The following is a 26,195-nucleotide window of genomic DNA, read 5'->3' on the forward strand; positions in this document are numbered from 1 at the left end:
CCCGAGGAATCGTTTTTTTCAAATCCACTAGAATTATTGAGGTGAGTTGAGCAAGATTGTAGGAAAAAAGTCAGGGTGTTGGGTAAAATTTTAAGATAACCCCCCGTGACCTTTGCCTGTGTATAATGTCCTTTCCTGTGACTATGATAAGATATCCATGATTATGGTACAATATTTGGCAAAGGAATTTTGTGGGTTTAATTAGGTCATTTTGAGTTAATCAAAAGGGAGATTTTCCAGGTAGGCCTGACCTAATCACAGGAGCTCTTTAAATCTAGAGTTAGAGGTCAGAGATAGAAGAAGTCAGAGTCAAAGCTGATTAGGAGTTTTGATGCTAAGAAAGTAGTCTGTGAATGTGGCCTGATGTCTGTCACTAGTTTGGGAGAAATCTCTTGCTCCTGCCATTTTCTGTGACTGTCAGAGTAGATAAAAGCATCTGGGGAGTTTAATTTTAAAATTCACCTAAAGTATGAGATTCTCCCCTCTGTATACATGAGCTTTGATTAGGACTTTAGCATAAACTTAGCTCTGCTGCATGCCTCTAAAGAGGTGCAGCTCAGAGTTCCAGTTTGCTAAAGGAGAGCCACATAGTCCTGATAGCCTTGCAGTGAAACTTTGAGTTGATTAGGGTGGCGGGAAGCCAGAAGCACACTGCATGGTAACAAAGGCCCGAGCAACTCTGTTTTTCTTTCTACTGACAAGGAATTAGGCATAGATTGCAGTAGGAGACATTTAGTCTAGAAACTAGGAATAACTTGCTGAAGGGACATTTTAGAGATTAGGATCCCCAGGCAAGTAGTGATGTTGCTGTGATGGGGAAGCATACTGCTCTCTGTCCCTAGTAGAGACAGACTCACATTCTTTAAGCCCTCATTAAGATACTGTGTGTAAATTTTGTTTTTATTAATGCAAATTATAATTATTCCTTGCATTTCTTTCCTTTGACAATTTTAAGCCTTCATTTTGTTGTCCTACTTAAATTAAGACTGATGAACAGGAGCCAAAGAAGAGCTTTGTTGGAAATGTATACTCATTTTCCTGAAGTGATTTTTCCATGGCCTGATACTTGTATCACTGAGCATCTTGATAAATGAATGACTGGGTGGTTTTATTAAGCCAGTTTTGTTGTTGTTGTTCTTGTTATTTTTTCCCGCTCTCCGTCTTCCTTTCCATACAGCTCAGTCCCAGTTCCAGATTGAGGAAGCTGCCTCAGGGTCGCCCTGTTCCTCCCCTTGGGCCTGAGACAAGAGTTTCTGTAGTCTGGGTGGAACGCTATGATGATATAGGTACTGTATGAGGACTCTGTCCATAAATAAAATGACAATGACTTGTTAAGTGTCTACAGGTGTGGTGGCTAGGAGCTAGTCCTGGAGTTCAGCAAGCCTGGGTTTGCACCCCAGCTCCACCACTCAGTTTCTTTAAGCCTTAGATTACTCCTCTGTTAAATCCTGGTACCTTTTTCATAGATGTAAAGATTTGATGAGACTAATAGATACAAAGCATTTAGCTATTCATGTTGGCATCACAATCAGTGGTTTGTTGCCAGTTGGTCTCAGTCATTCCAGGACCTTTGGAAAGGAGAAGGGCAAGCACTTCACTTACCATCTCTTCAGCTACTGCCTTGTTTTAGTATAAAGCTTAATTTGTCCTTAAGAATTACACTCTGGGTAAGTTTTTTATGATTTTTACATAGGCAGCGTAACGCATTAGAAATGTATACTTTGTGTAGAATCTCATATAGCCCAGAGTTTGTTGGAAAGTGTGATAGTTTTCAACCAAACCCTCAAAGACCACAGAACATATTTTCTAAAAACTCTTTGCTTTAGATGAAATTAGCTAAAAAATGTCATGAAGGAGAATTTTTAATTTGTAGAGACTAATTAAGATGATATTTCAGGACAGCACAGTCCATATATTTGCCACTCATTTACGTAAAGAGATTATAAAATTAGGTTTCCTCTTCTCTGTTTGGGAAAATGGGGGCGATATTAATTGTAATGCTGTCATTTTCTTCCAGAAAATTTTCCCCTCTCAGAGCTGATGACAGAGATCAGTACTGGTGTGGAAACGACTGCAAATAGTAGCACTTCGCTGAGGTACACTCTATTTGCTCGAAGTTCATCAGCATGTCTTTTTTTTATTATATTGATTGCAGCTTAACAAATAATTGTGAAAGGGTTGTAGACAATTAGAAATAAAAATAGAGAAAAATGATCAAAGAAAGAAGTTTGTATGTAATGTACAAAGTTATCAAATTATTACAGCATGGATTTTTTAAAGCCACTTTATTTAGGTATGACTGATTGACATGTTAAAAGCTATACATATTTAATGTGTATAACTTGATGAGTTTTGAGATAAGTATATATCCATGAAACCATCACAACAATCTATTCCATGAACATGTCTATCATCTCCACAGTTTCCTCCTGCCCACTTCATTCATTATTACCTTGTGATAAGAACACTTAACATAAGATCTACCCTCTTAGCAAATTTTTAAGTACACAATACTGTATTATTAGCTATAGCCACTATACTGTACTGTTGATCTCTAGAACTTATCTTGCATAACTGAAACTTTATATCATTTGGCTGATACCTCTCCATTTTTCCCTCCTTCCAGTTCGTGACTACTAGCATTCTACTCTCAGCTTCTCTGAGTCTAATATTTTAGATTCATCATATAAATGATATCATGTGCAATTTGTCTTTTTGTGTCTGTCTTATACTTAGCATAAGGTACTCTAGACTCATCCATGTTGTCACAAATGGCAGGATTTCCATTTTAAGACTGAATAATATTTCACTGTATGTGTACACCACATTTTCCTTATCTGTTCATCCATTGATGGATATTTAGGTTACTTCCATGGCTTAGCTGTTGTGAATAATGCTGCAGTGAAAATGCCAGTGCCGCTATCTCTTTGAGATCCTGGCTTTAGTTGCTCTGGATATGTACCCTGAAGTGGGATTGCTGGATTGTATGGACATTCTATTTTTAATTTTTCGAGGAACGATGCTGTTTTCCACAGTGGCTGCACCAGTTTATATTCCCACCAACAGCAAGGGGATTCCCTTTTCTCCACATTCTCGCCAACACTTGTTTTCTTCTGTTTTTTTTGAAAATGGCCATCCTACCTGGAATGAGTGCTATCTCATCAAGATTTTGATTTGCATTTCCCTGATAATTAGTGGCATTGGGTGCTTTAGCAAGATTTTTAATAGTATAATTAATTGCTGTTTTACATTTATCTAGAGCAAAAAGAAAAAATGGAGTAGAGGCAATTAAAGATTAATAAAGACCGTAATAATAGGGTAGCAATATTAGATTGAAATAATGGAGTTAAATTGGCCAAAACAATGTGACAAAGTAGCAGTTAAAATATCCTAAACCATATGAGCTACTTAACGGAAAAATGTTTCTAAGTAAAATGTAATACTAACCTTATAATTGGGTTAAAATTTCTGTTTTACCTGCCCATATACAAGAAGGATAAAAAGAGAATAATCTGATCCTAAGAATGGTGACAGTGTATTTGTATAGGCTTTGTAGTTTTCAAGGTTTGCTTGCTTGTTTTTGGTTTATAACTCTTAAGAGTTCAACAGTTGTTTTCCCTGTTTTACTAGTGGGATAAAATAGGCTCAAAGACGTTATTCCTCAGTATCACACATCCAGTAAATGCAGGAGAAACTACCTGAATCCAGGCCTTTGACCCCAAATGCTTTGGCCCTGCGTCTTTCTCATCACAGAGCTACCTCAAATTTGATATTTTAAGTTCCTTCTAGTTATATGAGCTGGTTCAAATTGCATATAAGATGAATTTATTCTAATATTGTTAGATGATTATTGTTGAAATGAAGTCAGTAAAAATGATTTATTTTAGCATTATCATTTTAAAAAACTTCTAGAAGAAGGCAGGTCATTCCTAAAACTTCCATGCTTTCTATGCTTTGGTGTTTTAAAACAAGTTACAGATATCTTAACATTCCAAATATATCAGTATGCATCTGAAGAGTAAGAACACTTTTCAGATAGCTGAACACAACATTGCAATAATAAAGTTAGTAATAATACTTTCTTGATATTATCTAAGAGCCAACATTCAAATTTCTTCATTTGTACTAAAAGATTCTTTACAATTGGTAAAGAATTCACTCCAGGACTGTGTATCTGATTTTAATTCCTTCAGTCTCTTTTAATCTGGAACAGTCCTTTTTTCTTTATGACACCAACTTGCTAAAGAAGAGAGTATGAAATACTCAGTGATGTAACTGAGCGAGTTGGAAGGAATGCGCCATGCTCTGAGTTCTAAATTAAGAGTCCTTTATTGATTTGCTGGCGACCAAGTGACGGCTGATGTTTAAAATTCTCTCGGCCCTGAGGAAGGGGCTTGATTATCTTTTATACTTTGATTTAGGTAGGGGAGGGGGAGTCTAGTTGAAGAGGAATTTTACAGAAGCAGAAAAGCAGGTTAGAGGAAGGGGCTGCAGGCACAGGTGGTTTTCATACCATTACCAAGAATGGGGGCCATCAGGCTCCTTCTACACAATGATCAAAGGGAAACTTTTTTCTTATAATTGCAGGGGGGAGGTATGCCAAACAGGATGTGGTTAGGTGCTTCAACATTTCTAAGTGCAGCATGACCCAGCTGTGCACTCAGAGGGGCTGTGGTAGGGAGAGGGAAGCCAGGTTGGAGTTCACAGCTAAGGTGGAGTCAGTGATGCTGTCCCAGGGTAGGTTATTACATCATGAGTAGACTTTTCTAGAACTAGGTTAGAAGAGACTTTATGTATCATATACTGTCTTTGTTGTTTTCATTTAAAAAAATAATAAAATAAATTTGGGACAAGGTCTCACCATGTTGCCCAGGCTGGTCTCCAACTCCTGGGCTCAAGCAATCCTCCTGCGTCAGCCTTTCAAGTTTTTATCTTTTTAGGTCAAAAGTTGTAATACAATCTGACAGTAAAATGTATATTTTATTGGTAGATTAGCAAAGTTTATAATTTGCCTTGGGGACAGAATTACTCCGGGATTGATTTTTCTTTTTTTAAAATATCTTGAAAGATTGATTCAGTGTTGCTTTGGCCAAAATCACTTTACCTATATAGAAAGAAAACTTACTGGGTTGCAAGAAGACCCCAACAGGTAGCTCATAAATAACATGAGTTCCCTCTAGATGGGTTGGCCTATCTCTGGTGTGTAATGAGTAACTCACCCCTCTATAAGGGGCAGTTGCTGACTTTAGCATCTGCTGCCTGGCCAGAGGCTGTGAGGGCTTTGGCCCTGCCACAATGTGGTCATTTATCACCTTAGCTGAGAAGGACACTTGCAGCTGGCTTAGATTCATGGCTCTCTCAACCTCCTTCACCCACATGAAAAAAAATTATATTGGGGATTCCTGTAATGGGCCTAACTAAGCTGTGTTTGTTCTTCTGCTTTGGGATTACCAGCCTTGACTATGCTGGAATTCCCTGTATTCTGGCCAGCCACACTTTTGTGTTCCCTCTAAGAAAAGGAACTAAAGTAAAAGTCCCATAGCTGGTTGCTAGATTCTTTTTTTTTTTCTTTTTGAGGCGGAGTCTTGCTCTGTCGCCAGGCTATAGTGCAGTGGCTCAATCTCGGCTCACTGCAACCTCCGCCTCCTGGATTCAAGCAATTCTTCCGCCTCAGCCTCCCGAGTAGCTGGGACCACAGGCACATGCCACCATGCCTGGCTATTTTTTATATTTTTAGTAGAGATGGGTTTTCACCATGTTGGCCAGGATGGTTTTGATCTCTTGACCTCGTGATCTGCCTACCTTGGCCTCCCAGAGTTCTGGGATTACAGGCATGAGCCACTGCGCCTGGCCAGTTGCTAGATTCTTAACTCCATGCAGTAGAGTTCTCTGGCCTCTCCTTCCACTCCATGTCCCTAGTGGTTTTCCAAGTATATATATTTTTTCAGCTCCTTTCTGTTAGCTTAGAAAGTCTGACCCAGTAATGGACCTTTAGGATCAGGTGTTATGGGGACAGCAACATGACTCCCAGAAGGCAGATTCTGAGCAGACTGACCCCTTGGCTTTTCTCAGACCACTGCCAGGCAACAGGTCCCTTGAGTAATATTATGCTGCATATGTCAGGGACTTCAAGTCTTGGGTATCTGGGATAAAAAGAATTTTCTTTTCTTAAGATCTACAACTCTTGAAAAAGAAGTTCCTGTCATCTTCATCCACCCTTTAAACACTGGATTATTCCGGATAAAAATTCAAGGAGCCACTGGAAAATTTAACATGGTCATCCCTCTTGTGGATGGGATGATTGTCAGCAGGCGAGCTCTTGGTAAGGTCTTCATATGTGGCTGAAGAGTTAAATTTTCTTTTTCTTTATTATTTTTATGAACCAAAAAGAAATAAAAAGGAAATGGTGATAATTAATAGCTTCCACATGTAGGAAATGGTATGGCTGTTGTTAAAAAGGGAGCATGTTTTGTTCTATTTTAATCTATCTTTAATCTAGTAAATATAAGTAGAACCTCATCAACTTGTGGTATTAAGAAAATGAAGATAGCTAATTGTAATTCGGGAAGGAAAATAGGCTGTTAGACTAGATTTTGATTCTCCTTTTCCTTGTCATTTTGTATTTCTTCTGACAGGCTTATCTTATTCTGTCTCTCTGGGACTGGGAGGTTTGCAAATTGAATGAAATAGTTTGAGTATGTGAATAGTTCACCTGAATACTGATAGTTCACCTACTGAAGTGACTAGTTTTTAACATTTATTTTAAAACTCTCTGTTTTCAAGGCTTTCTGGTAAGGCAGACTGTAATTAACATTTGTAGAAGAAAGAGACTGGAGAGTGACTCCTACAGTCCACCCCATGTCCGCCGGAAACAGAAAATCACCGACATTGTCAACAAGTACCGGAACAAGCAGTTGGAGCCAGAGTTTTATACTTCACTTTTCCAGGAGGTTGGACTCAAGAACTGCAGTTCTTAGACCACTGAATTTCTAAGACTGTTGAACCCCAGTTTGGGAACTATAACACAGCAGAACAGTTTGATAGGTGATCACTGTAAAAATAAAAACAAATCACTTCCAAGAGCTTACTGTTTAATCACCAGAATAGAAGAAACACATTATAACCCATTTGATAGAAGACTTTTGGCTATCTAGTGAAATAGCCTCCCAGACACAATCATATTCCTGCTGATAATGATGACATACATTTTAGCCATAAACTTTCTTTTAAAAGTGACAATTTTAGTTAAACCAAAGCCTTTTGAGGAGAAAGGCTTTTATGCATCTCAGTTAAACACGTGCATTGGTAGTATCAACAAATTTGCAATATAGAAGTTGAAGCTAGTTTTATACCTCACTTTTTAGGAGGTTGTATTAAAAAAAATCTGTCTCAGAATCTTTCAGGACATTTAAAGACTCATGTTGATAGCATGGAGGAGGAGAAGGAAAGAAGTCTCAGCCTTCTACTCACTTGTAGGTCTACTTGTCATCCAGCTGTCAAACTGACAAAAAGAAAATATGATACATGTTTTTTCCTCACATAAGAAGCCTGACATTAAAATATGCCATTTTTTTCTCTCCACATTTCAGAAAGTTGTCCTTGTCATCACTGCACAGGTCTGTCTGAAAGCCTCAGTTTCTGGGCCACCCAGCAACAGATCAGAAATGACGCATGGCCTTGTCCTTTAATAGGGATGCAAATAAAGTTTGTGGGGTTAAAAGTTATACGACAGCAGTGATACCCCCACTCTCTCCATCATTGTCCAGCGGGGTGACATAATGACAGGTTAAACATTTGTGATTCATTAATTAAATATCATTTAAAGAAATGTAAATTAACAATAGGGGTTGAAAATTATTTGGTTTCGTCCATTATCTCGTATTTCAGGACCAAGCAGCAAACTGCAGTAGTTTATGAAGGATTCTAGTTTGGGGTTCAGGAATAGCCTCTCAACTCTACTTATTCAGATCTCCCAGAGAACTACTCAATTTCCTTATAATTGACAAACATGAGTGACCACCTCTTTGGGTGGCTACTGTTAGAAATGCGTAGCAGTTGTTGTCATCTTTTCTGGACTTTGCCAGCCAATAGATCCCTGCCAGGTTTTGGAAATACTTCTGTTACCTCGCTGCTACTTTTCTGCAGGGATAAAACTTTTGAGGTGGCCAGACCCAGAACATCTGTACAAGGATTCCTGTTACAGTGCTACAGTATACACAGCTCATTTACCCTATTCTCATGTGCTTTCTTCTTTAGTAAGATTATTTTATGTTAAGAAAATAAGTGATATTTGAAGTCCAAAGAGGAATGATCACAGTTGTATAAGAGGTGTTTTCTCACTTGAACTCTGATGTCAGTAGACTCTATAGGTCAAAGCTACAACAATCTGTTTGGGTTGATGTTTTGGTAGTTTCCTTAGGGGGTGGGGATAGTGTGGGACCTAATTCCCTGTGCTAATGTCTCTTATTCCAGAAATACGCATTTTGCCATCTGTGAGCAAGAAATATGGGCATAGCAGCTCTTGGTTTAAAGTTTGCCATAACCTTTTCTTCATGTTTGTTTTAAGCTCAGGTAAAAACAACCTCTTCTTTCTATGACTCCAGTTTCCATTCAGTTTATAATATTATTCAATAGTTGATTTTCTTTTTAAGCTGGGCAATAAATTGATGTTTCCAGATGGTAGCATGGGAGAGGGCATAATGGGATAAAGATGAGCAAATTCTACCCTAAAAATGTTCTAGTGGTTCACAGGAAGAAGATGAGGTTTAACAACTTTTAAGGTAATTCTAGATTGACATTTTGAAGGGAAAATAGGTTCTTGTTTTAGTCGAAGTGAGCAGAGAAGGCTGTAAATTGTTGTGTAACTTAACATTCCAGAGGTTAAAAATAACTGATGTAGATGCTCTTCTTCAGTGTGATTCTTCAGATCAAACTTTGACCTTGGCATAATGTCAGAAAAATGTGCTGTGTGTGTATGAGGGTTGGGCTTCCTGACCCTTCAGTTAGCTCTAATTTCTGACAATCCCTTGTAATTCCAATGTATTTGATAAGTGAACAACCATGTTGAATGCATTTGTGATCTGGGAGACTCCCTGGTCTTCCAGGGAAGGAGAGATGTGCAGCCCTTGAAGGCATGAAACTTCTAATGTGTACGGAGCCAGTGGAATATGGGATACACATACCTACCAGGCACTGGTTCCTTCTGCTCAAAATAACATCTGCCCAAAGAGGGAGTGTGGTAAGAACCCTTAGATCCAGTCTTTCACTAATATGGATTTGAGTTCATGGTCACTATGTTTATCCAGCTGTCTGTGTTAAAAGTCACTTTGAGTAAAATAGCACCAAAGGAACATACTTAGTACCTAATATTAATATTTAGTAGTCTGTTTGATAAATTTGCCAGCATATGTTCTAGCCTTTGGGGCAAAGCCAGGACCACTTTTGTCTGTGGCTTAAACAGTTCAGTTGCTATGTCTGTTGGGTATGCCGGGTTGGATGAGTGTGGCATTCTGTGAAGAGGAAGGTGGTAAGTAAGGTTGCCCATCTACTGCTGCCTTAAATTGGTGGAGGAAGCTTTTCTCCTCCTCTCTGATTGGGAGCACTGAGGTCAGTGAGGAAGGCTTTTACCTTGTTAACCCTTTAACTAGCTTTCCTTTTTGTCTTGGACTTCTTCCTGAGACCCTCTTCCATCCACTGGGCCTTTGAAAGGACTCATTACATGTTGGGTTGACCCCCCTTTTTGCCAGCACACACGTGCACACACACATGCATACTCATGCACATTTTCTGTCATTTCCAAGTCCTTTATTTCAGGGCAGCCATTTTCCTCTGGACTCATTGATAAATACAAATACCCACACCTTTGGCCAGTAACATTGGTTCCCTGCAGGTTCTGTATATGAGGCCTTCGTGAATGGTTACTTTCTCCATATACTAGGGAAGTATTTGTCATTCTCTGCAGACTGGGTTCTAGAGAGGCAGAGTCTTTAGGAGTACTCATTTCTTCTGGAAGGTGGAGCTTTACCCAAAGTGGAAGTTAGCCTTGCTCAAAGATGTGTTTTGTGGTAGTTGGTTAAAAAAAAAAAAAACCTATTGGAGATAATTTGACACTCCTTCTGGCAGTAGTTCTCCATTCACCATTTTAAAGCCCATTCACGTTCTATCTTCCTAAAAAAATTGATTGCTGTGTTTACGTGAAATGATGATTGGAGTCAGATGGTCTGTTTGAAAGATTTTCCTGACAGCCTCTTTTCCTGAGTTGGAGAGATTGGAGATGGTCCATCCGTACCATCTCCAATGTGGAATCAAATGGTGGGTTTCTTAGTAGCTAAAGAAGCCATGTACTTATAGTGTTTTTCTCAGAATATCAACTCATGTTCTTCAGATGCTTTTCTTTTTTTAATGGTGAGGGAAAAGGTGTAATTTGGGATTCCACAGTGCCTTGCATACAGTAGGCGCCCAATAAATACATGTTGAAGCAAACCAAGTTTCCCAAGTTCTCATCTCTTACAGTGACCAAGACATCTTTCTCCTCCGAAGGGCTTGGTAGTTGTGGCTAAAAAATAAGCAGTATCATTATTTGCTTGAAAATCATATATACAGTTTGTATGAATTTCGATATGTTGCCAAGACATGATCCTTTTCTTACTGTATTTTCTGTAAATATTCCTGGCACTGAACTGTAAAGTAAAGGCAAAGTGTAAATATGAAGGCGTGCCCGTGCCCCTTGCCTCCTGTGTTTCATCTTCGTCAGTTAGGGAAGAAGGTCCAGAGGTTTGTTTGTATTTATGCCGATCCTTTGTCAAGAAGAAGCCCATGGAATATTGAATGTAATACATTTAGTCAATTAAATTTTAAGGCGATTCTTATCTAATGACTGTGTGTGCTTTTGGATCCAGGCTGGGGGTTACTCCTATGCTGCTACTCTTAATTTTACCCTTCTAGGGGATGTCTGCTGGGCTCTGGCTGCCCTTCATAATTGAGATCTGTAGTTTAAATGAATATTAAGTGAGTATTTCATGAAATACTCAAAATTTGATTAATTTTTAAGAAAAATATTTGGCCTTCTCTGCTGGAAGGAGCTTGTATAATTAAAACACTGCCAATAGAGGCTTACCTTTCAGAGGCTGGGAATTGCTGAGGAGATAGATGCTTGTGTTATGGGAACAAGAAGGTGCCAGCTGTGCCCTCTGCTTGCAGAAAATTTGAGCCCTACCAGGGCTAGACAGGAAAGGGGGGAGGTGCAGAGGTCATCCCCTGCTGCCCACTGTCCCCTTTATGTAGGGCAGACTGCAGAGGGTTTCTTGGAGCCAGATGAGTGCCTTCAGGCCCAGATCACACAGAGTGGAGTGCATGGACCACTTGAAACAACCGTGAGAACCATGTGGTGCATGCCTCTGCCAAGAGCTATGCCTCTGACCTAGCACAGACTCTGTGACGTGTGCCACCCTATGAACTGTGTCTGGGAGCTGCCTACTTTGCACTGTGTGCTCTACCCGCTCACAACAGGACCTCCAACTGGGCCTAGTGGCCAGGAAAGCTGACTGCACAGTAGCCCTGTCTTGGTGTCTGGAAAGGTTTTGTAGCCAGAAAAATGTGTGCTCAAGCCTTTCCCATCTGTGCTGCTCATCTAGCTCTCTCTGACCCCAACCTCATCAGCACTCAATACCAGGGAATCACTCCCAACCCAGACCACCTGCTCCTCCTCCTCTTGGCCCCTGGGTCCTGCATCTGGCACACGCTGCCTGGGCACTGCTCCTCTTGGACACACATTCTAGTCCATTTTCCCAGACCTTCTCTTGTAGGAACTCAGGCCATCCCTCAGCTGGGCTAGGACTCTTCAGCTCTCCCAGCCCCTCCCATGCTCATTTTTTCCAGTGTCTGGCCCCATGTCCCTTCTTGGATTGGTGTCTTTTCCTATAAGGGGGTCCTTCTCCACGTTTCTCCCTAGGTTTACCACCCGCTTCCTGCAGCTGCTCCCCCAGCCTGGACCTGCGTTTGCCTTACTTTTCAACAGGTGCTCTTGTCATGAGATGCTGTGGTCTCAAAATCAAGCCTGCGTCAGAATCATCCTGGTTCCTTATCAGTGTGTTGAATCCCAAGCCTCACCTCTGCCCCCCAAGAGGTCTGAGGAGACGAAGGTGAGCCTGGGAATTGGCATGTTTAATAAATACACTCCAGCACCCACCCACCTGCTGGCAGTCACCAGCAGATGGCCCAAGGATCCTCTTGAAGAATACCATGCAGCAGCCACTCCTCCAGTGGGAAGCCTGAAGCCTCTTTTCAGCCATGGTCTGGCACGTGGAAGGTTTACTGAATACTTCATGAGAGAACGGATGACAGAAGATAAGGATGACACGGGAGTGTTCTGCCCACTCAGGAGATAAAGGAAGAAGATTAAACTCCTTAGATGCCCCTCACTGATAACCCCAATAAGGAGAGGCACGGAAGCTTCCAGATTAAGAAATAATCATGTATAGTCATTCACTCTAATAATCATTAGAATAATTACTATGTGTGAGATTTTAAAAGTTTTAAGTGGCAGCACAGTGAACAATCTAGCCTGGCAGACGTTTTATTTTGCAAACAGTTCTTCAACAAGGTCTGATCCAACATTTTAAATTTGAGAGATTTCATATAGAAATCCAGACTTTTTGCCTGTCTTGGGAAAGTTAGGAGTCCTGGCAATAATGGGCCTGCATTTCACACGTGACAGTTACTGGCTGGAGCTGCCACCACTGCATGCTTAGGATGTGGTAAGCTCCATCCAGTTTGCTGCAGTCCCCAGCACTCCCACAAAGTGTGGATGTGGGCATGCACAGCTGGTGTTACAGGACCTGGGGACTTGGCTGGCTCCTGGAGGGGTCTGTGACTTCAGATATATGAACACCGACACTGGGGGTAATTTTTGTCCCATCTATTTTTCTAACTTACAGAATTATCTCCATCTTACAAGAAAGAAGGTCAGAGGGGTGCCGTGAACCTAATAGCTACTGGGCTGAGACTCAAACCCAGGCCTGCCTGGAAGCCAGGGCTTTTTAATTCTCAGCCAGACTGTCTCACTGCGTCACTTCCCACCCATTCATTCAGAACAACTCTCCCTCAGTGTCCCCTGCATGCATGCTTTGCCTGAAGGACACTGTGACTTCCTTGTTATGTCACAGCTCGGTCACAATTGGGCTGAGAGCAGAGCATGGCCCAGCCTGCCAGGTCCCCTGGGGCAGCCCTACCAGCCAAGCCTAGGCTGGCCCAGCATAGCCACACATGTGCCATGAAGTACCCTTTGGTGACGCTGGTGAACGACCTCACATTTTCTTTCCTGGGTTTCTGGTTCTGCCTCCCTGTGGGTTTGCTGTTGTTATTGTTGATCATCTGGCTACGCTTCTTACTTAGCCAAGGTGACCTGCCCAGGCAGGGCCCTAATGCTGGAGCTGGGCAGGGAGCTGAATAGGCCAGTGTGTCCTGAAACAAATGCGGAAGGTTAAAATCATTCAGTCATTTTAAGTGCTGGCTCAGATACAAGCAGTCAGCTCTTAAGTGGAAAGGATTGGTTTGGTTATTTAGAGCTTCTTAACCTAGAGTTCAAGAGTGAGTCCATAAGTTTGACTGCAAAGCAGTATGTGTGTGTGCACGCCTATAGCATGCATGAACTTTTGAACAAAGTAAGAGGTTGTCCCTCCAGGCAGATGAACTAGAAAAGGGTGTCCCTTTCTGTGAGTATAGCTGGGCATGAGGCTCTGTTAGCAGAGCGTGGGCTGGATTTCAGCCCCACGCACCCCCTCAATTAGGTGTGTTTGTGCAGTAAACAGCTTGCACAATGGGTACAGCATCCTTAGGCATTTTTCAGTTAACTGCAGACCACTCACTGTTTTCTGCCTAGACCGTATATCAGAAAGGATCTGGCTTCTCTGGGAGACAGGCTCATGGAAGCCAACTGACATTCATTCTGACCTCAGCATGCCACCAAGAGGAGCAAGAGGTGGGACGAAGCCGGCTGTGGAGGAAGCTGGGGATGGCTGGGCCAGGATATGGCCTGGCTGTGTGGCAGGAGGGGTACTCCTCCTCTGGCATGTGTCTCCCTGAGCATCCCCTTCAGCAAGAGGGCTCTTCCTGCTGGCACAGTGGCTCACGCCTGTAATCCCAGCACTTTGGGAAGCCAGTGGCTACACTGCTCGAGCCCAGGAGTTTGAGACCAGGCTGGGCAACGTCTCTACAAAAAATACGAAAATTTGCCAGATGTGGTCGTGTGCATCTGTGGTCCCAGCTACTCGGGAGGCTGAGGTGGGAGAATTGCTTGAGCCTGGGAGGTTGAGGCTGCAGTGAGCTGAGATCACATCACTGTATTGCAACTGATGAGTGAGACTCTGTGTCAAAAAAAAAAGGCTTCTTTTCGGGGACCACTTAACTTCCCACCTGCTGCTGCTGAGCGCCATGACCTTTGGCCAGCTAGGCAGGGAGGGTGCAGCACGTGCTACCAGCAGTGGTCAGATGTCATTGAGGCAGAGTGAGAAGTCCCTCCCTACACTCCCACTAGCTCCATGATCTCAAATCTAGGGGCTTGTTATTGTGTAATTATTGGGAGTTCCTGGTAAGAGCCTAGGATGTCCTCTTGTTTCTAGAAAATGTTTATTTAAAGTGTATTCTCATAGTCCCAGGGTAGACCACAGCCCTCCCTGAGGGGCACAGTTTAGGCGTTGGGCCCCACAGCTGGTCGGGAGTCAGACTTGTTTGCATACTGGCAATAAAAGTTGTCTGTCTGCAGTCTGGAAGACATGGGTTCAGATGTCATCCTTGTTCTTTTTTTTTTTTTCATTTTTTTGAGATGGAGTCTCACTCTTGTCACCCAGGCTGGAGTGCAGTTGCACAGTCTCAGCTCACTGCAACTCTGCCTCCTGGCTTCAAGCAGTTCTTCTGCCTCAGCCTCCCAGGTAGCTAGGATTACAGGCACCCGCCATCATGCCCAGCTAATTTTGTAATTTTTAGTAGAGACAGGGTTTCTTCATGTTGGTCAGGCTGGTCTTGAACTTCTGACTGCAGGTGATCCGCCTGCTTTGACCTCCCAAAGTGCTGGGATTACAGGCATGAGCCACTGTGCCTGGCCAATGCAAACATTTTAACAGCTTCATGACAAGCCATCAGACAGAAGGACCGGGTCTCCATGTGGTGTGATGGCACCACAGCTTAATCACCTAGACCTCTGTGGATGTAGACAGTTTCCAGGTGTTTTATTGTTTGTATGTATGTGTTTCACCACAAAACAGTGCTGCAGTGGAGATCATTGCGTCTTTGTACTCAGATATTTGTTAATGAATCAACTAGTGGACAATTGGCTGGATGGGTCAATTACTGTTGCCTCACTGCCTCCTCCTGGACCATGCCCAGTACATATGTCATTGGCTCACCTCTGTGTCCTTCCCTTTAATGGATGGATGTGGCCACTTTCCCAGTCCCAGGAACAGCCTTCTTTCTTGATCCCTGGTCACACTTTAAGGCCCTGAAGTCTTCCTGAGGCCTCAAGTCTTGCCTGTGGGATTCTGCCTTGGCCCTAGCCTCAGACAAGGCTGCAGGGATGCCCAGGCCTGCCAGGGGACTCCTTCCTGGGTAAGGGGCAGGAGATAGGGTATGACCACCCAGAAGGTCTTGCCTCCTATCTCCACAGATTCAGAGGAAAATGACTCCAATGTATGCTTGGATTGGGAGCCCTGGAGCAAAGGCCTGGCCAAGTTTTGCTGGAAGGGGACACTCCATGGCCAAGAGAAGGAGAGGCCCTGCTGGTGAGCCTGCAGTGCCAGGGGAGGCCCTTCCAGGGGCCAGGGGGAGCCTCAGGGCCCACCCAAAGCCTTGGGCAGCTGCTATGTGGGCAAGAGGCTGTCTCTACCATATTGGAGGTATGCTCCCTGCCCATGCTGGACAATGGACTCTCTCCAGCATGTGACAGCCTTCTCCCTCATTGTGGGGGAGACCTGGTGTTGCCCCGTTGGAGGACCAGCCTCCCTGTGCCACAAGAGGCCTTTACAAAGGTCCCCTACCTTTACCCTAGGGCCTCACTGCCCACCACTCTCCTGACGGTCTTCTGCTAGCTGTTGCCTCATTCCCCTCTGCGGAGCACTCCCTTACCTCTGAGGGCTTGCTCTAATGTCACTTTTTCAGTAGGGCTCCCCTGGCCACCCTATTCAATACTGAAGCCCCCACCCTATCCTCTGCATTGTTCTCCTTACCCTGCTCTGCTTTCCTTTCACCATAGTACTTACCGCCTTCTAACACGTTCGATTGTGGCCGCATCCACAGCCCCAAACACACCGACAGGCTCAATACATATGACAGGCTCAATACATCCACTGCCCGACACACACCGGAGGCTCAATACATATTTGTAGAAGGGATGACATGAAATTATTATTGTTATAATGGCTGATATTTAAAAATAAGGCTGATATTCCTTGGGGGCTTAATAGGTACCAGTGCATGTCTTAAGCATTCCCCTCTCACAAGCTTACTTATGAAATCCTGTGATGAGGATATGATTCTCACCTCCATTTATAAATGAGAACATTTACAAATGAGGCATACACACACATACGCTCATGTGAGGTGTCAGAGCAATCAGATGTTGTACCCAAGAGCCCTTGCACCCACTGAATACCCAGGAGACCTCAGCCATTCCAGTGGGGTTAGATGCCATCTCTATACCAATGGCCCCAAAATGAGTATGTCTCATCTAATCTCCTCCCAAGCTTTTTTACCTGTCTGCTTGACACCCTTGTGCCTAGAAGGGGAATCTTGATTCCCATTGCCACCCAGCAAAGCAAAACAGCACCCTGATCTTCCACTAGCTTTTCTTCATCTCCGTGAACAGCACCAGCTGGGACTGATTCTATTGCTCGAGTCACATACCTGGGCAGTGCTCTCTCTCCCAACTCTAATCTCCAGCTCTCATGTGTCTGCCTTTCTCTGTCCCCTTGGCCACCATAGCCTGCCCTGCTCTGAAGGTGATTCATGCAGCATGTTCACTAGCCCCTGCCCTGCCTGAGTAGAGGGAGGAGGTGGTGAAAAAGAGCCTCTCCCTTACCTCATTTGGAGGGATTGTTAGCCTTTTGGATCATGATCTTGAACACTGAGGGCCCTTTTCCCAGGAAAACTCACTCCTATGCATGCCCTCAGAGATTTGTGTACGGGGCTAGCTCCATGGATATGTAACCTGCAGTCCCACAGGGTCCCATGCTCAGAAGGGTCCCATGCTTGGCTGTTGTCTTGAAATACAAGGGGCCCCACATGTTAATTTGCTATTAGGCCTTGTGAGTTATGTAGCCTGTCCTGTTTTTATATCATTGGTGGCATAAGAAAAGATTTTCAGACCCTACCCAAGAACCCTATCCCACTTATCCAGAGCCCTTCCCTGTCACTTACCTGCCTCTTTTTTTCTTTCTTTTCTTTTCTTTTTTTTTTTTTTTTTGAGACAGGGTTTCTCTCTGTTGCCTAGGCTGGAGTGTGGTGGTGCGATCTTGGCTAATTGCAACCTCTTCCTCCCAGGTTCAAGCAATTCTCCTGTTTCTGCCTCCAGAGTAGCTGGGACTACAGGTGCACACCATCACACCCGGCTAATTTTGTATTTTTAGTAGAGACGGGGTTTCACCGTATTGGTCAGGCTATCTCAAACTCCTGACTTAGGCGGTCCACCCACCTCAGCCTCCCAGAGTGTTGGGATTGCAGCGTGAGCCGCCGTACCCGGCCTGACCCTCCTCTTTCGTACCCTTTCATCCCAGAGGTATCCCTAGTCCCAACCTTCCTTTTGTTTCTAGTTTGGTTTTCCTGGAGTCAGCAGGGCAGTAGCAATGGCAGAAGTGGATGGGAGAGACTTGCCAAGGAGGTGAGAGGACTTTGGCAAATGTGGTCCCTCCCTGGAACCCCCAGCTCATCTCCTCTTCAGACTGACCTGCTAAAGCCTCCAGAGGACCCAGCCCTTCTCCAGCATCACAGATGACCTCCAGCCCTGCAGGGAGTCACCTGGGGCTGGGAGGGCATGGGAGCAGCAAGCAGGCCCATGGGGAGAAATTGGCCAATTTAACTCAGAGGGGTCTTAAAGCAGGGTTGAGCCGGAGGATGTGGGTCCATATTAAAGAAGTGAGGGGCTTCCCATGCCCGAGGGACCCCTGACAAACTTACCAGGCCTGACCGAGTCATTCATTCAACTAGTGTAGGTCTGTGACTCAGCCCTGGCCCTGATTCAAGCCATGTAGGACCCTCTTGGGAATGCCCATCTGTGCAAGGGGAAGCGGGGCTTGCTCTGAACTTCCATTCTCTGATTTCAGACTCACTCCTTGATTGGATTTTAGGCTGATCTTAATAAAAAATATTTGATAAATAGCTGCAGAGTATCTAAGAACTACCTAGTTTGATAGGAGTAGGAATAGCTATAGGAGCAGCTCACATTTAGTGAGTGCTTACTACACATGTCAGGCACTTTTCTATGTGCTTTATACTTAGGATTGCTGACCGGGCATGGTGGCTCACGTCTATAATCCCAGCACTTTGGGAGGCTGAGGCAGGCAGATCACTTGAGGTCAGGAATTTGAAGCCTGGCCAATACGGTGAAACCCCATCTCTACTAAAAATACAAAAATTAGCCAGGTGTGATGGCACATGCTTGTAGTCCCAGCTACTCAGCTGGCTGAGGCAGGAGAATGGCTTGAATCCGGGAGCAGAGATTGCAGTGAGTTGAGATCACACCGCTGCACTCCAGCCTGGGCAACAGAGAGAGACTTGGTCTCAAATAAAAAAAAAAACCAAATACATATGATTGCTTTTAGCCCTTTAAGAATTCTGCAAGGTAGGGTCTTTGGTTACCTCTGTTTGACACATGAGGAAAACAGGCACAGGGCAGTCAAGTAAGTTGGTCAGTCACACTGGGAGGGTTGGCATTTGAACCCATGACTCCAGAACCAGGTCCCATTCCACCGTGCCAGTTCTTCCCCAGGTGGGGTGCTGGGGAAGGTATGGTGGGAGGTGTAAGGTTTCAGAGACTGCAGGATGCTGGGGGTGGGGGGATAAAAAGATAGGCCCTCCAAGGTGCCAATTGGGCATCATCTTTATCCCTTCTTTCTCCCTCACTCCACACCCCACCAGCAACCACGACTTCTAAATGTCCAAAGGAGAGAGAATTGAGCCCGAAATTATTAGCTGGTCTCCTGGCCTTGGTCTCTGCTCTTTCTTCCCTGTTGGAATGATCCACCCAAAGTACAAATTGGGACATGTCCCTTCCCATCTTTATGCCTTCCATGCTTTCTGTCATCCCTGGGCTAAAGTCTGAGCTCCTCATCAGGTGCAGAAAGCCACCCTTTGGGGTTTGAGCCCCACTGAATTTGCTGGATGAGGTTTTTATTCTTACAGACAGGCAACAGTGAACACTCTTGAACCGAAATCCTTGCACATAAGTGTGCTTCTATCCAGAGAACACACTCTGAAAGGAGAAATTGTAGACTCTAAGACATGCATTTACATTTTGCAGATACTGCTAAGTTTCCCGACCAAAAGGCGGCCCAAAGGGTGTATTAGAAGTACCTGTTTCCCCAGCCCTTTGCCTGGCTGTGCAGTCTCAACACATTCTCTTACATACAGACACCCACACGCACTATCACACACTCACAGACACACTCATACATTCACACACACAGACACACGCACAGACACAAACATCCTCACACAGACATACACTCACACACATATACACACACACATGCTCATACACATACACATTCACACATACACACACATTCACACACATACAAACATGCTCTCAGTCTCACCCTCACACATACTATCACACACACTCATACCCTCACACACATACATATCCACTGACACCCTCACACATACAGACACACTATCACACAGACACACACATACTCTCATACACTCACAGAAACATACACTATCTCAGACACACACACACATACTCTCATATATACACAGACCACATATACACTTATGCACCCTTACATATTGGTATATGCATACACACATATACACATACATACATGTACACACACTCACATATACATACACACACATACACATACCACCTCATGCATCCAGACTATCACGCACTATCACAGACACACATGCACACACACCCATTCACATATTTAAATATTTTGTTCTCAGGCTGTGGCATTTAAATGAGAATGAGGAAGAAATGTGGGATAGATGACACACGCATGCTCGCACAGACAGATGTGCACTCACATGCACAGACATGCACTCACACATGCACAGACGTGCACACATGCACAGACACATGTGGACACGTGCACTCACACATGCACAGACACGTGCACTCACATGCACTCACACATGCAGACACACATGCACAGACATGCACTCATGCACAGACATGCACTCACACATGCACAGACACACACTCACACGCGGACATGTGCACTCATGCACAGACACGTGCACTCACATGCACGCACATGCAGACACGCACTCGCACATGCAGACACGCACTCACACATGCACAGACACGTGCACTCACACATGCACAGATGTGTGCACTCACACATGCGTAGACACACGCACTCACACACACACAACCCTCCCTCCTCCACACCAGCTTTGCTCCAACTGAGGAACTTTTGTCACCACGGGGTTTTCCTGGGAGCTGCAGGGGTGGCATTGAATGAACCGTGTCAGCAGCTCCTCCCCGTGGCCTCTGCCTCTGCCTGGTGTTGTCTGCATTTTCGACAAGTGCTGCTAACTCGGCCCTGACTGGTAACTCGGCCCTGCCCCTCTGTGCTGTGAGGGGCTGCTGGGCCATTGTTTAGCCTCCCTTCTGGCCTTGAAAAGCCCGTGGAGCCCCACACCCTGCCCTCCTGCCCCACCTGCTGAGGACGCTACCTGAGGTGAGTGAGCGCAGCGAGCCCTGCGCCGGGGTCTGGGAAGAGTGTCTGCCATGCCCCCTGGAGCCTTTGAGGCAGAAGGCAGGTGAGGCCTCTCCTCAGGGCCCTGGGCAGGTGACAGCTCTGGAGAGCAACTGTGGGGACAGCCTTCCCTGCTTTGGGTGGGGGCTGAGACCCTGGGCCTCTGTGGATGTGGGCGAGGTCCCCATTCTGGCACACACATGCACATTCACACAGGGGAGATGGGCGTGTGACTGGTAAACACATCCCGTGACGCTCTGGTCACAGGGTCCTGAGAGACATCATCCCCAAGTAGCAGCCTCGGCTCACTGAGTGCCCACGCACTGTCCCACTGAATCCTCACAACAGCCCCCTCAGTCGGGTCATGGTTCCATGTTCAGATGAGGAAACAGGTACAGAGACGTTGAGTAACTTGCCCCAAATCACACAGCTATGAAGTGGTCCATTTTTCTGACTCTTAACTGGGATGTGTGTCTCCAGATCCACAGGAATATCCCTGGCTCTTCCTAGAGCTGAATGATGGAGGTTAAGGCTGGGTGGTTGATGTTTGTAGGAAACTCAGGTGCACTCGGGGACAGCAAACCTGTCTCCCCAGGCTGCAGAGCGCAGGGAGCCTGCAAGGACAGTCACTAGCATGATATGGGAGCACCACAGGGGCATCAGTGATGCAGAGCCCATCTGACTGTCATGCCTCTCGCTCAACGCCACACCCCTTGTCACAGCATATGTTCTAGACACAGGCTTATTTTCTATCCTTAACCCTGGGGCCACAGGCCTGGACTCCCGAGAGCAAGCCCCTCAGCCGCCATCACCATCCCATTCAGCCTCACTGTCATTGTCTGCAAAACAGGGCCAATCTCCTCTGCATTTGTTTCCAGGAGCTTCCATGACAAAGTGTCACAAGCTGGGTGGTTTGGAACAGCAGAAGCCTGTGTGGGTTGATACTTCTGGGGGTGAGAAGTCCACAGTCAAGGTGCTGGCAGCGCCAAGCTCCCCCCAAACCCTGCAGAGGAAAGAGCCTTCCTTGCCTCTGGCAGCTTCTGGTGGCTCCAATGTGCCTTAGCTTGTGGCAGCATCACCCAGCCCAGGCCTCTGCCCTCCCATGGTGTTCCCCCTCCCACCGGCCCCATGTATCTTCATGTCACCTTCCTGGTATGCATACCTGTGTCTGGGACTGATTTTCCCCTTTCAGAGGGACACCAGTCTTACTGGGTTAGGGCCCACCCTACTGTCCACATTTTAACTTGATTATCTCTGTCAAAACCCTATTTCCAAATAAAGCCACTTTCAGAAGTACTGGGGTTAAGACTTCACATGTTTTCCCCATGTGTTTAGTGGGACAATTCAACCCATAACACTCTCTTGCGAGGTTATCATGCGGATCGCATGTGCTAAGGCATGTAAAGCTCTGAGCACGGTGCTTGGCTGGCATTTCATTCCATAAATTGCTTTTCAAAGAAAACAGTTGGCTGGGCATGGTAGCTAACACCTGTAATCCCAGCACTTTAGGAAGCAGAGGTGGAATCATCACTTGAGGCCAGGAGTTTGAGACCAGCCTGGGCAACATAGTGAGAGCCCTGTCTCTACAAAAATAAAATAAAATAAATGGCTGAGTGTGGTGGCGCACACCTGTAAATCCCAGCTCCATCCAGAGGCTGAGGCCGGAGGATCACTTGAGCCTAGGAGGTCAACACTGCAGTGAGCTATGATTGCACCACTGCACTCCAGCCTGGGTGACAGAGTGAGACCCAGTCTCAGAAAAGAAAAAGACAAAAGTTGAGCACCTGGCAATTAGATGCTCAGTGTACATTGTGTGCCAGGCCCCCAAATCCTCACAATCACCCCTCAAACCAGACAAGGTTTTCATTTAAATGATACAGAAGCTGTGACTCAGAGAGGTTAAGGCATTTGTCCGAAATCACACAGCCTAAGTGGCAGAACTGAGGATCAGCCCAAGCCTATGAGGCTCCACCTCATCACACTGCATAGGACTGCGCTGTAGTGGGAAGTGAGGGCTGCTTGGAGGGACAGAAAAACAGGGAGAAAAGTGCTGAGCACATGACACGCAGGCCCTGGGGGGGCTTTCTGGGTTTGAGGGACCTAGGATGAGTCTCTGCAATAGTGAGAAACCCAGCTGATGGCAGGCTGCCCGGGGAGGTGCTGGCGGGCTGCCAGGGTGCAGGGCCAGCAGGTCTGAGCCACTCCGGTGTGACCTAACAGGCCTGGCCGATACTCGCGGGGGTGCCAGGGGGTGGGGGTTGCTGGGACAAGGCTTAGCTGGGGCTGAGGAATGTTGCCCTGAGTGCAGGTACACTCACTCCTCCAGGCTTCATTCTGAGTACACACAGCTCTCCAGGAAGCCAAGAGGACACTTCCTTACAGAGGCTGGAAAGTACGATCATCCAAGATTCAGGCCACTCTCTCTTCCTTCCTGCTTTCTTCTGAAGGGTTCCTTGCACCTAAGGGAGGTGACAATGTTGAGAGCAAATTCTGACATGTGTGGTATATCATATTATTTGCCGAGAGCTGCAGCAAGGAAAACCTAGTTGGCGCCCCAAAGCAGGAAACTGACCCCAAAGCAGAAAACTGCTCAAAGCATTTTAAAACAGTAACCAATATGAATATGTCTCACACCAGATGAATTAGTTCTTTAAACACAGAATATGTGACTCGTTCCTTTGTTCCCTTGTAAAGAGGGCTTCCTAGTCTATTTTTAACCTCTAGTAAACATCACTAGCTGCCTTGTTAGTTTACCTTTAACCAATGAAAGAACACAGAGCATCCGCTTGTTAAACTTATCACTGAAATGAAAAGAATAAATATGTGGGTCAGAGTCTGCTCTGGGCTCTCAGCTGGGAATACTGTGAGACCCCTGATGCTCTACTCTGATCATCCACCTTTTCTTTTTTTCCCTGTGTCTGTTTCTTAATTCCTTCAGTGCCACCTGGGTTGGGGTCTCGACAGCCAAGCTGGTCTCAGCATGACAATGAGCTAGATTTTCAGTTCTGGACTAGAAGTTCATTTACTCAGGTACTAATTTATTCACTCATTTACTCTTCATTTATTTTTTCATTTATTCACTCATTTACTCTTTCACCCATTCACCTAGTGGCTCACTGATTCATTCACTCATCCTCTCACATATTCATGTCCACAGCCATTCACTCTTCCATCTACCCATCCACCCATCCATCCATCCAATCATCATCCTCTCATTCAGTTGTCTTCCCATTCATCCCTTCTCTTATCCCCTATTTTCCCAACCAATCTTTCATTCTTTCTCCTCCCATCTATCCATCCATCCACCCACCCACCCACCCATCCAAACTTTATTAAGCACCTACCATGTTTCCCACACAAAACTCCCTATGGCTCCCAAAGTAGTTTTGCACCCACTTCCATGGATAATTCACTTACATTTTGAGCCCCAGCTCCTTGGCCTCCCAGTGACGTGGTTCCCTTGTGTCCTCCGCAGGAGGAGGTTCAGAAGTGGATAGGTGGTCATCTGCACAGCCCTAGTCTGCAGGCTCCAACCAGTGACAGCTGCCTGAGACTCGGGGTTTTGCAGGACCCTGTGTGCTGCGAGACCTTTCCTGTCTTTAAGAACCACGCACAGTCCTGGGCACTGTGGCTCCAGCGGGGCCCTGTTTCCAGCATCTTGGGCTCCATTCTTGCCTCCGACGGGCCAGAGCAGAACTTCAGACTGTGGGGACCCATAGACTTGGGGTCCCTCCTTGAGGAGGACTTTGAGGCCTCTCTTCTGAGAGTACAGGCAAATATGCTGCCTGGAAAGATTCACGGACACCCGCAGCCTTAGAGGAGGGCAGGGCAGGCCACAACCATCTGGGGAAGTCTGTGGCATCCATCCTGGCCAGAGGCCAAGAGAAGGGGCTCATGGTCCGAAACGGATGCAGGGAACAGGACACGGCCAGGGTAGCTGGCAGGAGTGCTTCTCATATGTCCCTAAATGCCCTACTGCTACACCTTGGCATGTGTCCTTGTTGGTGCCTGGAAACTCCTTCCCACTCCCCACCCCTACCTGACATGCAGCCTCTGCTCTCCTCTCAGCTGAGTCCGCATGCTCCTGCTCTCTGTTCTCAGACACTCTGGTCACTGCCCCCAGGGCGCCTACAGAGCTCCATGAAGATTTGCTGAATGAATGAATGAGTTCTCATTTTACAGATGAGGGGTTTAAATTCCCCAGCTTTCCCCTTCCCCCTGCCTTTTCCCAGCTAGTTCCTCCTCCTTTACATCCCAGCCAAAAGGCCAACCCCGGCAGGGTCTCTGGACACCCCTCACTTCCCCACTCCCGTTTCCTGCTCCCTTCCTATCCTCCTGGCCACTGCCCAGATCCTGCTCTTTTTACACCCTGACATCTTCCTGCTTGCTAGTTTCCTGTCTCCTAGCAAATGTCACCATCCCCGTTTCACAGAGGAGGAAACCACAGCTCAGAGAAGCCTCAGAGGGAATGGTCCAGCCAGATAAAAACCCCTGGGTCTGAGCACTTTCTTCCATCCATATCAACCAGGTGCTTTATTCAAGTCGTTTTACCCTGAAATACGGAGGGCTGTAGGTAATAATGGTGGTCATGCAAATCATATTTCATGACAGTTTTTGAACAGCGCCATTTCCACTTGGCAGTTCCAGTGTGGGTGGGCGGCACTCAAGGGTGCGCGCGCGTTCCTGCCTGTAGGTGGCCCCGGCCAAGCCAGCCCCGCCCCAGCAGGAGGCTGGACATTCGTCCTGCTTGAGGGTGTCTGGGAACTGGGTGTGCCACGGGGTCCCTGCCTCCCTCCTCCCTCTCACATTGCCGAAGAGTCAGCCCCACGGCTGCGGCACCGAGACAGCCTGCCCGGGATCCTCAAGGTGCCAGCCCATGGCCGAGCCTGCCATCCTCTCGGCCGCCCAGATGGAGAGGCTGGCCCCAGCGTCCCTAGCCTCACCGTGTCCTCGGATCCCGCGGGCTCGCATTGCCAGGCGCTGCGCCCAGCGCTGGGCCGACCTGGGCTGCAGGTACAGGAGTCACGGGAGCGGGAGGGAGGTTGGCCCTACTGTGTGCCAGGGGCATGTGTCATCTGTCTTCACAACATCCCTGTGAGCAAGAATCTTCCTCCGTTGTACAGATGAGGGAACAGAGGCTTGGAGAGTCCAGGGACTGGCCCAAGGTCACCCGGCTGTCAAGCGGTGATGGCTTCTAGCCCTGGTCCATGGGACTCCACACTCAGGCCCTTCCTGGGACACAGCATTGCCTGGGCTCATGCTGCCAGCCTCCTGCAG

At 46.0% G+C, this 26,195-nt stretch overlaps 3 protein-coding genes across 51 annotated transcripts in view; all 3 read left to right on the forward strand.

Annotated features, from left to right (window-relative positions):
- RALGAPB (Ral GTPase activating protein non-catalytic subunit beta) overlaps nucleotides 1–10,868 on the forward strand; it is a 129,820-nt gene extending 118,952 nt beyond the window's left edge. For all 47 annotated transcript variants that reach the window (XM_078371644.1, XM_035298592.3, XM_054255340.2 and 44 more), the window contains 4 exons: nucleotides 1,178–1,286; nucleotides 2,018–2,096; nucleotides 6,174–6,322; nucleotides 6,784–10,868. In XM_078371644.1, the coding sequence (XP_078227770.1) occupies nucleotides 1,178–1,286; nucleotides 2,018–2,096; nucleotides 6,174–6,322; nucleotides 6,784–6,977 (531 nt within the window). In that variant the 3' untranslated portion in view covers nucleotides 6,978–10,868. The remainder of the gene's footprint in view (nucleotides 1–1,177; nucleotides 1,287–2,017; nucleotides 2,097–6,173; nucleotides 6,323–6,783) is intronic.
- Nucleotides 10,869–13,216: 2,348 nt separating this feature from the next.
- Nucleotides 13,217–18,161, forward strand: ADIG (adipogenin). 2 transcript variants are annotated; one of them, XR_013535175.1, is made up of 4 exons: nucleotides 13,217–13,397; nucleotides 13,880–13,978; nucleotides 15,659–15,773; nucleotides 17,799–17,935. XR_013535175.1 is itself a non-coding variant. In XM_078371682.1 (3 exons), the coding sequence occupies exons 1-2, from the start codon at nucleotides 13,271–13,273 to the stop codon at nucleotides 15,775–15,777; spliced, it is 246 nt and encodes an 81-aa protein (XP_078227808.1). In that variant the 5' UTR covers nucleotides 13,217–13,270; the 3' UTR covers nucleotides 15,778–15,887; nucleotides 17,799–18,161. The 2 variants fall into 2 exon arrangements, 1 of the variants encoding a protein (XP_078227808.1); XM_078371682.1 differs by lacking the exon at nucleotides 13,880–13,978 and having other exon boundaries at nucleotides 15,659–15,887; nucleotides 17,799–18,161.
- Nucleotides 18,162–25,658: 7,497 nt separating this feature from the next.
- Nucleotides 25,659–26,195, forward strand: part of ARHGAP40 (Rho GTPase activating protein 40) — a 47,024-nt gene continuing 46,487 nt past the window's right edge. For both annotated transcript variants that reach the window (XM_008995932.6, XM_035298613.3), the window contains exon 1: nucleotides 25,659–25,931. In XM_008995932.6, the coding sequence (XP_008994180.3) occupies nucleotides 25,795–25,931 (137 nt within the window). In that variant the 5' untranslated portion in view covers nucleotides 25,659–25,794. The remainder of the gene's footprint in view (nucleotides 25,932–26,195) is intronic.

Source organism: Callithrix jacchus, chromosome 5, assembly GCF_049354715.1.
Source record: "Callithrix jacchus isolate 240 chromosome 5, calJac240_pri, whole genome shotgun sequence".
Taxonomy (NCBI): domain Eukaryota; kingdom Metazoa; phylum Chordata; class Mammalia; order Primates; family Cebidae; genus Callithrix; species Callithrix jacchus.

Coding starts and splice junctions, on each gene's coding strand:
- ADIG (XM_078371682.1), top strand. CDS start 13,271: ATGAAGTACCCTTTGGTGACGCTGGTGAACGACCTCACATTTTCTTTC. Junction 13,398..15,658: donor ACGCTTCTTACTTAGCCAAG/GTGACCTGCCCA, acceptor CTATCTCCACAG/ATTCAGAGGAAAATGACTCC.